The sequence below is a fragment of the Lissotriton helveticus genome, chromosome 8, assembly GCF_964261635.1.
Source record: "Lissotriton helveticus chromosome 8, aLisHel1.1, whole genome shotgun sequence".
Taxonomy (NCBI): Eukaryota; Metazoa; Chordata; class Amphibia; order Caudata; family Salamandridae; genus Lissotriton; species Lissotriton helveticus.
Window position 1 is genome coordinate 1,604,566,186 of NC_136069.1, and position 17,515 is coordinate 1,604,583,700.

The following is a 17,515-nucleotide window of genomic DNA, read 5'->3' on the forward strand; positions in this document are numbered from 1 at the left end:
TTCACTATAAAGACCGATAAGTTGACAATCTGACCCATTCTCGTTTGTCATTAGTGTTTCAGGAAAAGTTAATTGTATAGTCAATGATGTGATTCCTATTTAATATGTGAAATGGGTTTTGGCAAAAGTATTCATAACAGAAAATTTTTCATTTCAGTAATTTTTGCCATTGTGTGTAATGTACCCTTTTACATAGTATAATCTTCTATATAATGTCCATCTTCTTGAAGTCTACACCACTGTATTATTGTTTCCTTGACTAAATGTATTTTAGTTTCATAATTGATTCATTGCCTAATGAACAAATTAATTTCTAAATATTTGTTTGTATTAAGCTACTAATTGGGGCTTAAGGATAATTTATTTTGATTACCCAATCCTCCATTGGGTTGCCCATTTTTTTTGTACAGTATTATTTACAAAGCAGCGTAAAGCCATGTTAAGTGGTTTACCACTGACTTACAAATAAGGCGACACCCATATCGTCACCACAATGTAAAAAAAGTCAGGTTCTGGGGGTGATAGGGGCTTGTAAATATGCCCCAAGGTTTGCTATTATGCCAAAAAGAGAATAATTTTGATTAATCTTTTTATGGAAATTCATGCGAATACTCATCACGCGCTATGCCAGAGGTAAATGAGTCCATAACATACCTACTTGGGCTCCAAGGAGGTGATTTAATAAAACGTGTATAGCACTTTATAAATAACAGAAAGTGGTCATTCCACATGAATGAGAGACCTGAACTGGCACTTCTTGCATTAAGAAAGAATTCTGAATGACGCCACAAGCTCAGTCATTAAAACTAATTTATTGGGTATTTCATTTTATTCCTGTTTGTCCCCCTCTCCAAGAGCTCTTTGCTCATGACACACTTCTGAGCAGCTCAAGCTGCATAATGAGGTACAGTCCCAGGGTTCATAAACAGCATTAATCAACAAAGTACATAAAACAGACCCTCTCCTTAACAGGACTTGCAGAGAGCACAACAGTGTTTCTGACGCGATCACAAGTTATTACACTCTTCATACCCTGTGCAAAACAGTGAGGCAAGCCTGGTTACCAAACTCATATTTTAAAACAACTTTAGCCCAATACCATGTGTATTGTGAACAAAGCCCACAGTTTATTGGGAACACACTTTCCAGTTATATTCTTTCTTTAAATGATAAAGAATGCGGCAGTCCCGCATTCTGGTACCTGTTTCAAGCCTGGCAGCAGCTGAAAGTTACTGAAAATATTGGGGGCTTCATTAATGGCCTTTTGGTGTAGGGTATAAAGGTACCTTGTTGCACAATCCTACGCCAAAGTGAAAGGGCGGGAATGCACCATTTTTAAGCAGTACAGTGCACTCCTGTCCTTTACGCTTGACCTGAGGTTGTTTTGGCAGCCTAGCACCAACGTAGGCACCCTTGCACCACGGTAAAAGGGTGCCTCTGTTGCAGGCACGATTGTTTTTGTGAAAGAAGGGGCACCTTCCCACACAAAAACAATCCTAAGAGGCGTTTTCCTCTTTCCATGTGTTCTGCAGAATAAAGCACACATAGAAAGAGGAAAAAACGAGGAGAAATGAACATATTTCTCCTTGTTACAACTTGCCTCGAGAGGCATACAGATTTGTATCACTAGGTAAATCTCCGGCAGCATCAAATTCTATGGGTGTTGCTTGGGAAAACCCACCGCACACCCACAGAACGCTTCCCGGTGCAAAGTAAGGTAACTCAGCCATTTGCGCTGCAACACTTCCCATTCAAAGCCACACAGGGAGGCTTTGCGTGGCTTCCTAAATCTCTACAATAGCCTTGCATCACGCATGTGCCACTTTATATGATGTAAAAGTGACGCAGGGCTCTCATAAATAATGCAGAGTGTATAGATGCTGAAAATGAGGAATTGCCATGGACATTGGGTGCAGTATTCCTGGTTCCTGCAGTAGTTCCTTTAGGGCAAACGTTCAATCCAGTGGAAATCCTGCAATCTGAAATGAGACATACCCTAGGTGTAGGTAATTCTGGAGTACAGGAATACTACTGTGGTAATCCCAAGCGACCTGTCATGGGGTCTATGAGAGGTAGAGTGGTAGGCGCGCCTAAATCTAGGCAGCAGGATCATCGTCTTCTATTTCACAACAGCTATGCTGTGCAACATCTACTTCTTGTAGGCCATTGGGGTGACTCCCATTTTTACTTACTTACTAGCTCGGAGAGACCCACCGATCCATGCTGTAGTTCCCTACTGTTAACAAACCCAGTTCCCCTTCTTGTTGGGGTATTTTGCTTTTCACATCTCATTTTTATGATCTTTGTTTGATTTGGCTGACCATGCCAATTGCATTAGCCTATTGCTTTTACAGCGCCTGCTGTGCTATGCCCCTCCCCTCCCCTCCCCTCCCCTCCCTTCCCCCCTCCCCCACACACACACACACTCACCAGTCTGTGTCCCTCTCCTGTCCTGCCATATTCTGATAGCCCCTGACTCGGCCACGTCAGTACTTCTTCAACCCCTTTCTCCAACTAGTATTTACTAAATAACGTGTCCATCTCCTATTAAGGCACATTTAGACCCAGCATAACCACAGCAATTCTTTAAAATCTTCTGTCCTCCAACTCCCCCTCTCATGTCCCTCCCCATACTAGGGCCCGCACGGTTCCTCTTCTTTTTGTTTTCTTCCTGCAGACATCTAGACACCGTCAACCACGTGATCCTGCTAGAGAGGCTGAGAGCGGCTGGGGTTGATGGCTCAGCCCTGATTTGGTTCCACTCTTTTCTCAGCGACAGGAAACAGGCTGTTTCCCTTCCCCCTTATCAATCTGCCTTCTCCCCAGTCCCTCACGGTGTACCCCAGGGTTCTTCTATCAGCCCGATTCTCTTTAATGTTTATTTACTACCACTGGTCTCTCTCATTAAATCACACAACATAACCACAGTAAACTACGCAGACGACACCCAGCTTATTTTTTCCTGGGAGGGTGAAGACTCTATTACTTTAGAAGCATTCCACGACTGCCTGAGAGATACTGCTGGCTGGTTACACCATAATTCCCTCCAATTTAATTCCTCTAAAACCGAGGTTCTGTTCTTCCCAGCCAGCCGCATACCTCGCCCTCTGCCTGCTGGTTTCTGGCTTCCAGAAAACTCGGACAATCCGTCACCTGTGGCCAGTGTTCGGAATCTGGGCGTCATGCTTAATAACAAGCTGAGCATGGAAACACAGGTTTCGAGAACAGTTGCCACCTGCTCTGCCCTTATGCGATCACTACGCAAAATCCTGCCACTACTTCCACTATCCGCTAGAGCGCAGATAGTCAGGTGTACCATTCTTAGTCGCATTGACTATTGCAATGCTCTCCTGCTTGACTCTCCCTTGGTACTACTGGACCGACTCCATCGTGTCCAATCAGCAGCAGCCAAACTGGCCCTTGGATGGACCAGAAGATCCTCAACCAAGGCTGCTCTAGCCGAGCTGCACTGGCTTCCCTTGAAGCAACGTATTGCCTTCAAGTCTCTTTGCTTGGTCTTTAAGGCATTACATGGGCTAGGACCTATCCCTTTACAACGGATGTTTACCTGGTATACACCAACCAGAGCTCTTCGATCCGCCACCGCTCGACTTGTAACAGTACCCAGATTCAAGAGAGCCAGGATCGGGGGAAGATCATTCCGAGTGGCGGCTGCAAAGCTCTGGAACAGTCTGCCCGCCGACATCTGCCATACTTCACAGCTCCTGCCTTTTCGAAAACTAATAAAGACTTGGCTTTTTCCCTAGAGTCCCTCCGTCACTACTAAACAATCTTCTACTATTTCTATCTTAGGAGTAGCCACCCTAGCGCCAGGATGCCTGCCAGGCGACAGCTGCGCTCTATAAATGTTTTAAATAATAAATAAATAAATAGAGGACTCCAGGTGTGTAGCCATCACATAGGCTCAATGCTTCAGGCTTATGCATCCAGTGCATGGAGGCCTAGAGGACTCCGGTTTGTAGACTTCACATAGGCTTGAATCTTCAGGCTTGTACATCGAGTGCTTGGAGGCCTAGAGGACTCAGGTGTGTAGACATCACATAGACTTGATGCTTCAGGCTTGTACATCGAGTGCTTGGAGGCCTAGAGGACTCAGGTGTGTAGACATCACATAGGCTCGATGCTTCAGGCTTGTACATCGAGTGCTTGGAGGCCTAGAGGACTCAGGTGTGTAGACATCACATAGGCTCGATGCTTCAGGCTCGTGCATCCAGTGCGTGGAGGCCTAGAGGACTCAGGTGTGTAGACATCACATAGGCTTGATGCTTCAGGCTCGTGCATCCAGTGCATGGAGGCCTAGAGGACTCCGGTTTGTAGACTTCACATAGGCTTGAATCTTCAGGCTTGTACATCGAGTGCTTGGAGGCCTAGAGGACTCAGGTGTGTAGACATCACATAGGCTTGATGCTTCAGGCTCGTGCATCCAGTGCTTGGAGGCCTAGAGGACTCCGGTTTGTAGACTTCACATAGGCTTGAATCTTCAGGCTTGTACATCGAGTGCTTGGAGGCCTAGAGGACTCAGGTGTGTAGACATCACATAGACTTGATGCTTCAGGCTTGTACATCGAGTGCTTGGAGGCCTAGAGGACTCAGGTGTGTAGACATCACATAGGCTCGATGCTTCAGGCTCGTGCATCCAGTGCGTGGAGGCCTAGAGGACTCAGGTGTGTAGACATCACATAGGCTTGATGCTTCAGGCTTGTACATCGAGTGCTTGGAGGCCTAGAGGACTCAGGTGTGTAGACATCACATAGGCTCGACGCTTCAGGCTTGTGCATAGAGTGCTTGGAGGCCTAGAGGACTCGGTGTGTAGACATCACATAGGCTCGATGCTTCAGGCTTGTACATCGAGTGCTTGGAGACCTAGAGGACTCAGGTGTGTAGACATCACATAGGCTCGATGCTTCAGGCTCGTGCATCCAGTGCGTGGAGGCCTAGAGGACTCAGGTGTGTAGACATCACATAGGCTTGATGCTTCAGGCTTTTACATCGAGTGCTTGGAGGCCTAGAGGACTCAGGTGTGTAGATCTCACATAGGCTCGATGCTTCAGGCTCATGCATCCAGTGCGTGGAGACCTAGAGGACTCAGGTGTGTAGACATCACATAGGCTCGATGCTTCAGGCTCGTGCATCCAGTGCGTGGAGGCCTAGAGGACTCAGGTGTGTAGACATCACATAGGCTTGATGCTTCAGGCTTGTACATCGAGTGCTTGGAGGCCTAGAGGACTCAGGTGTGTAGACATCACATAGGATTGATGCTTCAGGCTTGTACATCGAGTGCTTGGAGGCCTAGAGGACTCAGGTGTGTAGACATCACATAGGCTCGATGCTTCAGGCTTGTGCATAGAGTGCTTGGTGGCCTAGAGGACTCAGGTGTGTAGACATCACATAGGCTCGATGCTTCAGGCTTGTACATCGAGTGCTTGGAGGCCTAGAGGACTCAGGTGTGTAGACATCACATAGGCTCGACGCTTCAGGCTTGTACATCGAGTGCTTTGAGACCTAGAGGACTCAGGTGTGTAGACATCACATAGGATTGATGCTTCAGGCTTGTACATCGAGTGCTTGGAGGCCTAGAGGACTCAGGTGTGTAGACATCACATAGGCTCGATGCTTCAGGCTTGTGCATAGAGTGCTTGGAGGCCTAGAGGACTCGGTGTGTAGACATCACATAGGCTCGACGCTTCAGGCTTGTACATCGAGTGCTTGGAGGCCTAGAGGACTCAGGTGTGTAGATCTCACATAGGCTCGATGCTTCAGGCTCATGCATCCAGTGCGTGGAGGCCTAGAGGACTCCGGTGTGTAGACATCACATAGGCTCGATGCTTCAGGCTTGTGCATAGAGTGCTTGGAGGCCTAGAGGACTCAGGTGTGTAGATATCACATAGGCTCGATGCTTCAGGCTTGTGCATAGAGTGCTTGGAGGCCTAGAGGACTCAGGTGTGTAGACTTCACATAGGCTCGACACTTCAGGCTTGTGCATAGAGTGCTTGGTGGCCTAGAGGACTCAGGTGTGTAGACATCACATAGGATTGATGCTTCAGGCTTGTGCATAGAGTGCTTGGTGGCCTAGAGGACTCAGGTGTGTAGACATCACATAGGCTCGATGCTTCAGGCTTGTACATCGAGTGCTTGGAGGCCTAGAGGACTCAGGTGTGTAGACATCACATAGGCTCGACGCTTCAGGCTTGTACATCGAGTGCTTTGAGACCTAGAGGACTCAGGTGTGTAGACATCACATAGGATTGATGCTTCAGGCTTGTACATCGAGTGCTTGGAGGCCTAGAGGACTCAGGTGTGTAGACATCACATAGGCTCGATGCTTCAGGCTTGTGCATAGAGTGCTTGGTGGCCTAGAGGACTCAGGTGTGTAGACATCACATAGGATTGATGCTTCAGGCTTGTACATCGAGTGCTTGGAGGCCTAGAGGACTCAGGTGTGTAGACATCACATAGGCACGATGCTTCAGGCTCATGCATCCATTGCTTGGAGGCCTAGAGGACTTAGGTGTGTAGACATCACATAGGCTCGATGCTTCAGGCTTGTGCATAGAGTGCTTGGAGGCCTAGAGGACTCAGGTGTGTAGACACCACATAGGCTTGATGCTTCAGGCTTGTACATCGAGTGCTTGGAGGCCTAGAGGACTCAGGTGTGTAGACATCACATAGGCTCGACGCTTCAGGCTTGTGCATAGAGTGCTTGGAGGCCTAGAGGACTCAGGTGTGTAGACATCACATAGGCTCGATGCTTCAGGCTTGTGCATAGAGTGCTTGGAGGCCTAGAGGACTCAGGTGTGTAGATCTCACATAGGCTCGATGCTTCAGGCTCATGCATCCATTGCTTGGAGGCCTAGAGGACTCAGGTGTGTAGACATCACATAGGCTCGATGCTTCAGGCTCGTGCATCCAGTGCGTGGAGGCCTAGAGGACTCAGGTGTGTAGACATCACATAGGCTCGATGCTTCAGGCTTGTGCATAGAGTGCTTGGAGGCCTAGAGGACTCAGGTGTGTAGACATCAGGTGTGTAGACATCACATAGGCTCGATGCTTCAGGCTTGTACATCGAATGCTTGGAGGCCTAGAGGACTCAGGTGTGTAGACATCACATAGGCACGATGCTTCAGGCTCATGCATCCATTGCTTGGAGGCCTAGAGGACTCAGGTGTGTAGACCTCACATAGGCTCGATGCTTCAGGCTCGTGCATCCAGTGCGTGGAGGCCTAGAGGACTCAGGTGTGTAGACATCACATAGGCTCGATGCTTCAGGCTTGTGCATAGAGTGCTTGGAGGCCTAGAGGACTCAGGTGTGTAGACCTCACATAGGCTTGATGCTTCAGGCTTGTGCATAGAGTGCTTGGAGGCCTAGAGGACTCAGGTGTGTAGACTTCACATAGGCTCGATGCTTCAGGGTTGTGCATAGAGTGCTGGAGGCCTAGAGGACTCAAGTGTGTAGACATCACATAGGCTCGATGCTTCAGGCTTGTGCATAGAGTGCTTGGAGGCCTAGAGGACTCAGGTGTGTAGACTTCACATAGGCTCGACACTTCAGGCTTGTGCATAGAGTGCTTGGAGGCCTAGAGGACTCAGGTGTGTAGACTTCACATAGGCTCGATGCTTCAGGCTTGTGCATAGAGTGCTTGGTGGCCTAGAGGACTCAGCTGTGTAGACTTCACATAGGCTCGACACTTCAGGCTTGTGCATAGAGTGCTTGGTGGCCTAGAGGACTCAGGTGTGTAGACATCACATAGGATTGATGCTTCAGGCTTGTACATCGAGTGCTTGGAGGCCTAGAGGACTCAGGTGTGTAGACATCACATAGGCTCGATGCTTCAGGCTTGTACATCGAGTGCTTGGAGCCCTAGAGGACTCAGGTGTGTAGACATCACATAGGCTCGACGCTTCAGGCTTGTACATCGAGTGCTTGGAGACCTAGAGGACTCAGGTGTGTAGACATCACATAGGCACGATGCTTCAGGCTCATGCATCCATTGCTTGGAGGCCTAGAGGACTCAGGTGTGTAGACATCACATAGGCTCGATGCTTCAGGCTTGTGCATAGAGTGCTTGGAGGCCTAGAGGACTCAGGTGTGTAGACACCACATAGGCTTGATGCTTCAGGCTTGTACATCGAGTGCTTGGAGGCCTAGAGGACTCAGGTGTGTAGACATCACATAGGCTCGACGCTTCAGGCTTGTGCATAGAGTGCTTGGAGGCCTAGAGGACTCAGGTGTGTAGACATCACATAGGCTCGATGCTTCAGGCTTGTGCATAGAGTGCTTGGAGGCCTAGAGGACTCAGGTGTGTAGACATCACATAGGCTCGATGCTTCAGGCTTGTGCATAGAGTGCTTGGAGGCCTAGAGGACTCAGGTGTGTAGATCTCACATAGGCTCGATGCTTCAGGCTCATGCATCCATTGCTTGGAGGCCTAGAGGACTCAGGTGTGTAGACATCACATAGGCTCGATGCTTCAGGCTCGTGCATCCAGTGCGTGGAGGCCTAGAGGACTCAGGTGTGTAGACATCACATAGGCTCGATGCTTCAGGCTTGTGCATAGAGTGCTTGGAGGCCTAGAGGACTCAGGTGTGTAGACATCAGGTGTGTAGACATCACATAGGCTCGATGCTTCAGGCTTGTACATCGAATGCTTGGAGGCCTAGAGGACTCAGGTGTGTAGACATCACATAGGCACGATGCTTCAGGCTCATGCATCCATTGCTTGGAGGCCTAGAGGACTCAGGTGTGTAGACCTCACATAGGCTCGATGCTTCAGGCTCATGCATCCATTGCTTGGAGGCCTAGAGGACTCAGGTGTGCAGACCTCACATAGGCTTGATGCTTCAGGCTTGTGCATAGAGTGCTTGGAGGCCTAGAGGACTCAGGTGTGTAGACTTCACATAGGCTCGATGCTTCAGGCTTGTGCATAGAGTGCTGGAGGCCTAGAGGACTCAAGTGTGTAGACATCACATAGGCTCGTTGCTTCAGGCTTGTACATCGAGTGCTTGGAGGCCTAGAGGACTCAGGTGTGTAGACTTCACATAGGCTCGACGCTTCAGGCTTGTGCATAGAGTGCTTGGAGGCCTAGAGGACTCAGGTGTGTAGACTTCACATAGGCTCGACGCTTCAGGCTTGTGCATAGAGTGCTTGGAGGCCTAGAGGACTCAGGTGTGTAGACTTCACATAGGCTCGACGCTTCAGGCTTGTGCATAGAGTGCTTGGAGGCCTAGAGGACTCGGTGTGTAGACATCACATAGGCTCGACGCTTCAGGCTTGTACATCGAGTGCTTGGAGGCCTAGAGGACTCAGGTGTGTAGACATCACATAGGCACGATGCTTCAGGCTCATGCATCCATTGCTTGGAGGCCTAGAGGACTCAGGTGTGTAGACATCACATAGGCTCGATGCTTCAGGCTCGTGCATCCAGTGCGTGGAGGCCTAGAGGACTCAGGTGTGTAGACATCACATAGGCTCGATGCTTCAGGCTTGTGCATAGAGTGCTTGGAGGCCTAGAGGACTCAGGTGTGTAGACCTCACATAGGCTCGATGCTTCAGGCTCGTGCATCCAGTGCGTGGAGGCCTAGAGGACTCTGTGTGTAGACATCACATAGGCTCGACACTTCAGGCTTGTGCATAGAGTGCTTGGTGGCCTAGAGGACTCAGGTGTGTAGACATCACATAGGATTGATGCTTCAGGCTTGTACATCGAGTGCTTGGAGGCCTAGAGGACTCAGGTGTGTAGACATCACATAGGCTCGATGCTTCAGGCTCATGCATCCATTGCTTGGAGGCCTAGAGGACTCAGGTGTGTAGACATCACATAGGCTCGACGCTTCAGGCTTGTACATCGAGTGCTTGGAGACCTAGAGGACTCAGGTGTGTAGACATCACATAGGCTCGATGCTTCAGGCTTGTACATCGAGTGCTTGGAGGCCTAGAGGACTCAGGTGTGTAGACATCACATAGGCTCGACGCTTCAGGCTTGTACATCGAGTGCTTGGAGACCTAGAGGACTCAGGTGTGTAGACATCACATAGGCTCGATGCTTCAGGCCAGAGGTCCAGTTGAAGTTTTAATGTAAAGTAACCATCTCGCATAACATAGGGCTGGGAGAGACGGGACCTCTTTCTTCTAAGCTTTTATTTTTGGTGTTTGCTTAAAGTAGACTTTTATTTTGGTAAGTAAGGTTTTTTAAATTAGTTTCCTGCTCCACATCTTATGTGTGGCGTGACCTGTTTATTAACCCGGTATACCAGCAGCAGTGGATTAAGTTTCAAAGAACAGGCGAATGGGAAACATACTTGGTGGCAATTATTGCAGAGAAGTTCAAAATAACAACATTTTTAACAATCTCTGGCAGCCCAGGAGGGTGTATCAATGGATTCTAGATGCCAAAGCACAGGGTTTGGTTCCAGATGCTTCTCATGCAGAATTGAATTACAGGACCTTGGCGTGAGCGGTGTACATTGACTTCGCGGTGTCTGGGGCAGTATCTGTATTGAGACCAGCACCTCGAGACCCTTACGGGTGAGTAGTCGTGCTTAATAAATGCATTATAAATATAGTTCTACATAGACATGGTTATTGTCTTAGAAAATCTAAATCAATTAATTTGTGGTCCCACAGTAGCAGTGAAGCAAGCTCTGAGTGAGTTTCAACTGTGCCCATCAGGGGCGGGGCAGGGCACACTGACAGTCAGCATAAAGAACATCTGCACAGGTGGAACCGAATCTGCCCTCAACTAACAGCTTCTCATGTGCATCTCACCAAGGCCAAGCCTAACATTTTCTCAGCAGGAGCTGCCTTATTCAGTCATCTCGAGACATGTTTGAAAGGAGTCTGGCATCCGCCTGAGGATGACTGCGATGAGGCGGAACAGTACATGTTGCTTGGACACCAATGTCATATCCACAAAAAAGCAAGCCAGACACAGGTTTATCAGAGTTTGAGGGTTGGCGCCTTTATATCGCAAGCAGTCTAACTTTTTAAAATAAGAATTATGTGCTCCTTTAGTGGTACCCGCATTCCCAGATAAGGCGTCCTCTAAACACTTAAAGGCCTGATGCCCCATAAAATTATTTCAGACATCGAAAGGAAGAGGGTCTTTGGAATGCTACAGACATCGAACAGAGCCTTCTCCTACAGCCTTCTTCCAGACCGAAAGCAGACTGGAAATCGTACTGTAAACACAAGCCTGCAAAGTGCTAGAAAGAGTAGAAAATCTATAAGCAACAAACAAAATCATCTAAGCCAAGCTCAGATTGTAGGCACTTCTTCAAAAGCTATGAACCCTGGTTACTCTAGCACAGAGTGCTGTACATGGTGCAAGCAGCCCTCATAACACGTAAGCACCATCAGAAAGAATGATGAAGTAGTCGGAGGAAAATGAGGAATGGATCTGGTAAGCTTCGAAGAGTATACTCTTTTCCCTTTTTAAACATATATGTCTCTGCTGTGCACTTTCACTTAGCTCCAGAAATACCTATGGCACTCTTCCACATCTTTGCATGAGGGGGACATTTATTTTAGAGTCAGTGCAGTACCAAATACAGTGTTGTGCAGCAGTCCTATGGGACTGTTCCGATTCTGGAAGTTCCTTGTTGGGACAGCCATCCAGTAACAAGCATGGCAGCCAAGTGTTGTCCAGCAGGATCATTGGATTGTTTCTGTTCTGCCACTTCCTGGTTGACTCATCCTTCCAGTAACAAAGATGGCAGCCAAGTGAAGTCCAGCCAGATCGCCGGATTGTTTCTGGTCTGCCACTTCCTGGTGGACTCCTCCTTCCAGTAACAAACAGGGCAGCCAGGTGACGTCCAGCAGGGTCTTTGGATTGTTTCTGTTCTGCCACTTCCTGGTTGACTCATCCTTCCAGTAACAAATATGGCAGCCAAGTGACGTCCTGCTGGATCATAGGATTGTTTCTGTTCTGCCACTTCTGGTTGACTGATCCTTCCAGCAGCAAACATGGTAGTCTTATCACAGAATTGTTCTGGTTCAACTACTTTCTGGTGGGTCATTCCTCGGGTAACCAACATGGCAGCTGAGTGATGTGTGGCATATACTAGTAACAGAGGAGTGTTACTGTTCTGCCACTTCCTGGTCTGTTCATTCCTCCCTTACTGCAGTTGCCACAAGGTTTCAATGGATTTTAGCTCATGGTTCCATGGGGTGCTGCCGTTAAAAAAAGTCCATCAGTCAAATGGCAACACCCCTGGCACTGGTCCATATGATGGAGGTATAAAGGTCACGCTTCACTGCTACCTGTCTGCCAATCTGGGTTGTTAAAGTCTTGGTCCGTCAGGTTCACTGTGTAGGGCACATCAATAACCCCACTGGATTCCCCTCGCTGGCCACTGGCTGAACGCCAAGAGTTCAAAGGGCGAATGGACTTCTTAAACCTCTGAGGAAAAAAGTAGAAGACAAAAAAATTATAAACACATCTATTCATATTGCACCAAAGGCCAGCAGGGGCGTCAATGCGCTTTTACAGTATTTGAGGCAACAAGACCAGTACAGTGAGACACTACATTTGGTGCAATAACTGCAAATAACAGCAAAATACCAGTTTGGGTAATAATAATTAAAGTTAGAATTATTTGCATGTTTCTTTCGTTACTGACACATATGCTCTTGCAATATGAGAGTGCTGTATAAATTATACAAATTCCAATTTGGGAAACTTGGGTACTTCCAGAATTTAGGCTGAGAGCTGCTCCTTTCTATGGAACACATCTTCAACACTACAGACACTCTAAATCTGCTCACCTCAAAGGTCTGTTTCATGGCATTTTTTAGGCGTAGGGTAAGCTCAATGCCATCCACACCAAGCTAAAAAAAGTAACAAAGTCTTTAATATTTATAGCACTTGCTATTCCTTTGCCAATAGGGAAACGTTGCTGGCTTATGAAAGATATTTAAAGGACTCTGCAAGGTAGAGGTAGATTTTGCGTTTTTTGCCTGTTGCAAAACAAATGCTTTGAAGCACTCTTCTTAGAAGGCACATTCAGATGTGGCTGCCGCTGGTGGTACAGAGAATGAGCCCTCCTACAGTAATGTTGCCAACTCTCCATGAGACCTCTATAGATCCCCAAGGCAGTGGTTTCCAACCTTTTGTCTTCTGTGGACCCCACTTTATCATTACTGGAACCTCGGGACCCCCACTGAATCATTATTGGAGCCCAGGAACCCCCACCCCCTCTCCCCTCACTGAGTCAGGAACCCAGGCCTAAACATTGCTGATGATTTGAACCACAAAACAATACACAAACAATCCAGAAACAAGCATTCCATCAACCACATACATAAATGATAATACATTTAATTTGCAAACAAATATGATTTTTTTAGTGGAAGGGTTGGAGATTTTCTAAATTCGACTGAGGCCACTTATGGGCCATACTATATTCTGTTTGATGCACCTGCACTCCTCCCACAAATCAATCTGAGGATACCAATTTAATTTTTAGCCTCCAGTTTCAAATTCCTAGACATTTACAGTACATTAAACATTTCCAATTGTACATTTAGCCACTTTATGTATTTACACTTTATTAATCTGTTAATATTAGTTCATTTTCTAAGCAGTGACGGACCACCCGAGGAGGCTTTGCGGACCCCTAGAGTGCAAGAGATGTTGATTGTAGATGTAGGCCATGGATTTGAGGTGCCCCCGATAACCTAAACCACACAATTCCTTCCAAAGTAGAACAGCAACATTTCAGGTAAGTTTGCAGAGACATATTAGTAGAGAAGTCCACCAGGACAGCGACTGAGTTCAATTTCGAAGATAGTCAAAGGCTACATAAGTGTGGACAGGACTGTAACATGACCCTCTCTTGAACGGGCAGGCCCTAAAGCTTTCAGCCATCCACGTTGACGGGAGCAAACTGAGCTAAAGACAGTGACTGCATTTTAAAGAGCCTATGGCTTCCTTGCCAAACATGTCGGGAGAACCTCAGAGAGACTTATAGAAGTGCAGAGCCGCACCACCGGTCGGATGCCATCCTAGTATTTAAAGCTCCTAAAATAAAGGTACCACCAGAGTATACTACTCTAACACTAAAGTGTTGATCTAGGCTTTCAGCCATTGATAAAAAACTCTCCCACATTTAAGACTTTTGTAGTACAGGTAAGGCAATGAATAGAAGCTTCAGCGAAGGATACGTGATTTCAGGTTTGGAAAGATCTAATGACCGAGATGAAACAGGTTTCTTCCAGCACAGGCATTCACACACCAAGGTTATCAATTACAGGAGCAATAGGAAAGACAGATTTTCTAAGAGGTTATCAGATGCGCCCAGACAGAGCTAGTGTCACCAGACATTCTGCCAGATCTCATGGTCAAGGACACTTGTGTTGAACAAAGAATGCGACAAATGCTCCAGGATAGTGCTATTATGCATCAATCTCAGTGCGCATAAGCAAATGTGTTGGATGTTCACTAAAAATTGACTGCAACCCTGCCTCAGTCTGTCACCTGAGGGACGGAAGGACAGACAGAACACTAACAATGTCCAGCAGTAGCTGAGCGTTATAGCGATGCCTTGCAGTCTAAGCAGCTTTGCTGTAGTCTTATCAAGCTACTACTCTCTGTTCACAAGTGCATCAAATCTTTATTGTATGGACTCAGCTCTTCTTGCATCTATTCTTCATTGATTTTCTTTAGATTAAATTTAAAACTTAAACCTCATTGCTCCTACCCTTGGCGACGTGTTCTTGTGTATTGTGACTGCTACTGATTGATGCTATATTGTTTGATGCCGCTGAGGAATTGCATTGCTTACATTTTGTGCCTACAGTATCGTGGCCGGCCTGCTGGTTGTAGGCCCGTATTTGTTTTTCTTTTAAATGCACAATAAAGGTTTTAAAAAAAAAAAAAAAAAAATCTCCAGAAGGAATACTGTACTTACCTCTGTCAGGGTCCCAGTTTCCTTAAAGATGGCCACTCCCGCCCAGATGGGAATCTGTATACAGCAGAGCGCCCCCATGCAGATGCCCAGGGCTTTGCCCCAGCGCGGATACTCATACGAGCCATAGTGCAGCGGTGTGTTGTACATCTCCATGAAGATATAAAAGAGGATGAACTGTGAAAAAAGAGAAGATCTTCAGGTAAAACATGCGGGTTCAAAAGCTGGCATACTTCTTGTGCACTTCTGTTAATCCATTCATTGTGTCACAATAGATACATTTGCAAGCTGATACTGATAGGCAACTTTAAGACTGAGCCCACTCTGAATTTAAACCCCTTTATGAAATACAAGACAGTGTCATCTTATTGAAGCAAATACACCACTTCTTCAAAATCACATACCCTATGCTACACCAAAATCCATGTCACAAAAACTAGAGTGGGAAGAGTAGGTGTCTCAGTCAGTGAGAGACAAAGGGAGCAGCACAAGGCAGGTGGCATGCCTCTCCATCAGCTCTCTGATATTATGCAAATTTATACAATGCCTAGCTACCCTGAGACTTCCCAGCGCCAAGTCAGTCGAGTGTGCATCCCCAATCGTCTAGAGCTGAACCTTAAGTTAAACTAAGGAGGGTAGAGCCATGGTTTGATCATCTTCCTGAACTGAATCTCCATTCTTAATTCTCTTGGCAGAGAATTCCAAAGTTTGGGGGACAATTAAGAGACGATCTGCCACCCCATCTGGATCTGTGAACGCGTGGCACCCTCAAGAGACCTACGTTCGAGGATCTTAAACTCCTACTGGGAACATAAGTTGATAAAAGAGCACATATCAGTGGAGGTCCCTATGATGCACACTCCTGTGAACCATGCAGAGTGCCACCAAAGTTTTCTGAAAAGCCTTTTTCAGCTGAAGAGTAGTATGCGACATTCATCTGCCTATTCCCTGGAGTTATTTAATATGTTTCTTTAAAATAATTGTTGTTTTTCCATATTTCAATACAAAATGCATTTTTCACATGGAACGTAGAGGAGAATAGTAAAATAAGACCCACTACCCAGACATCCTGTCTTCTGTCAGATCTTTCCTTGATAACTATTCACACCACACCCCATTAACAGCTTAAACTTCCTACTGTCTCCTTCTCACTTGTCCAAGATTAAACACAGTTAAAAAAAAAAAACTACAGGCATTTAGTTCTGTCTCTTTCTTACAACACTTTACTTTTCCTTAACAATTCTCTTGCTTTAATGAATGCTTTATTAAAATAGGGGAAACCTCAGTGTTGTAGTCATTCCAGCCTAGCCACACTCCTTAGCACCTTCTTGTTTTGAATATGTCTTTATTATTTTTCTACCATCTACAATAGTCATTAATGGGTGATCAACTTTCAAATCAAATGCATAAATCACCTCCCTTGCATATCTCTTAAAAATAAATACCCCTTCACCCACCCCCTTCATCTCCTTAGATTCCCACTTCAAACATCAGGTTTCTCCGGGTGAACATCCACGATGTTGCCTATTATGTTCTCTCAATGCTGTGATTTCACGCCTCTTCTTTCCCGAGAGCTACGCTTTCTCCTCTAGACTCTTCTTGGGCTCAGGAGGTATTTGGTATTCAAGGTAAGATTGTGTGAATGGCAGAGGAGGCAGAGGGCATATTATTTTGTATTTTAAACTTGGTATCTGACAACATCTTGAGATGTTGTATTTGTGTCAATTCTAATCGTAATTTTTGTATTAGTTTTAACTGATTATCCTTGGAGAAGTCAGACGTTTCTAAAACCCATGCATGACCCGGTAAGGTTTTCTCATCACAAACTGAACCATGCAGACTAGACTTTATAACACTCATACTTCGAATACTGAAATTTGAGAGCACCGTCCTTTTAGGGGGTTGCAGAGTCACCAAAATCACTTTATGAAAGATGAGCTGAGATGGGTCTTATATTTAGCAATTGCATGCTGTCTCAAAGGGTGCCATTAACAGGTTAAAAGATTGACCCAAAAGCATCAAATATGGTTTAAAATTCTAAGTTGAGAGATGTTGACGATATGACTGCAGATTTGTTTAGTTTATCCTGAGATCTCCAACACCTCACTGGGCTCTAACTCTTTAAGGGTTGGAGAGCTGGAGGCACTGGTGTTTAATCCAGATGTCTGCCTAACCAGGTCAAGTTTCACCATCATCTTAAGGAGCGAGAGCTCTGTGTTTGCTAAAGGAATCAGAACAGCATCAAGGAAAAGACCATTTAATATTGACTTCCTGCACTCTGTTTCTAAATTGTAGAGGTTGCACTGGTTGATCCATAAACTCTGTAAATGTTAGAAATGAGCGGGGATTAGTGGAGGTTGGTGGGTTGGAAGACTGGCAAAGATGTCCTTAGATGGATGGGGGAACAGGATGCATTGATATTTGTTTTTAGATTAGTAGGATTTGCCTCTGACCCTAATTTATTTACTCAAATTGGAGGAGTTGTAGTTCGCAATGCAATGAATTTTAAATTGTGTACAATCTACATTTGTGTAATACTAGCCTGATCAATCAATCCAAGCATTTTGTTCAGTTGAGACATTTGGCCGGATTC

The 17,515-nt window shown here is 46.3% G+C and overlaps 1 protein-coding gene across 1 annotated transcript in view; it reads right to left on the reverse strand.

Annotated features, from left to right (window-relative positions):
* Nucleotides 1–10,950: 10,950 nt before the first annotated feature.
* LOC144773566 (sodium-dependent proline transporter-like) overlaps nt 10,951–17,515 on the reverse strand; it is a 313,228-nt gene continuing 306,663 nt past the window's right edge. The window contains exons 14-15 of the mRNA XM_078658672.1: nt 14,926–15,099; nt 10,951–12,416 (exon numbers count right to left, since the gene is read on the reverse strand). Of these exons, the coding sequence (XP_078514798.1) occupies nt 12,261–12,416; nt 14,926–15,099 (330 nt within the window). The 3' untranslated portion in view covers nt 10,951–12,260. The remainder of the gene's footprint in view (nt 12,417–14,925; nt 15,100–17,515) is intronic.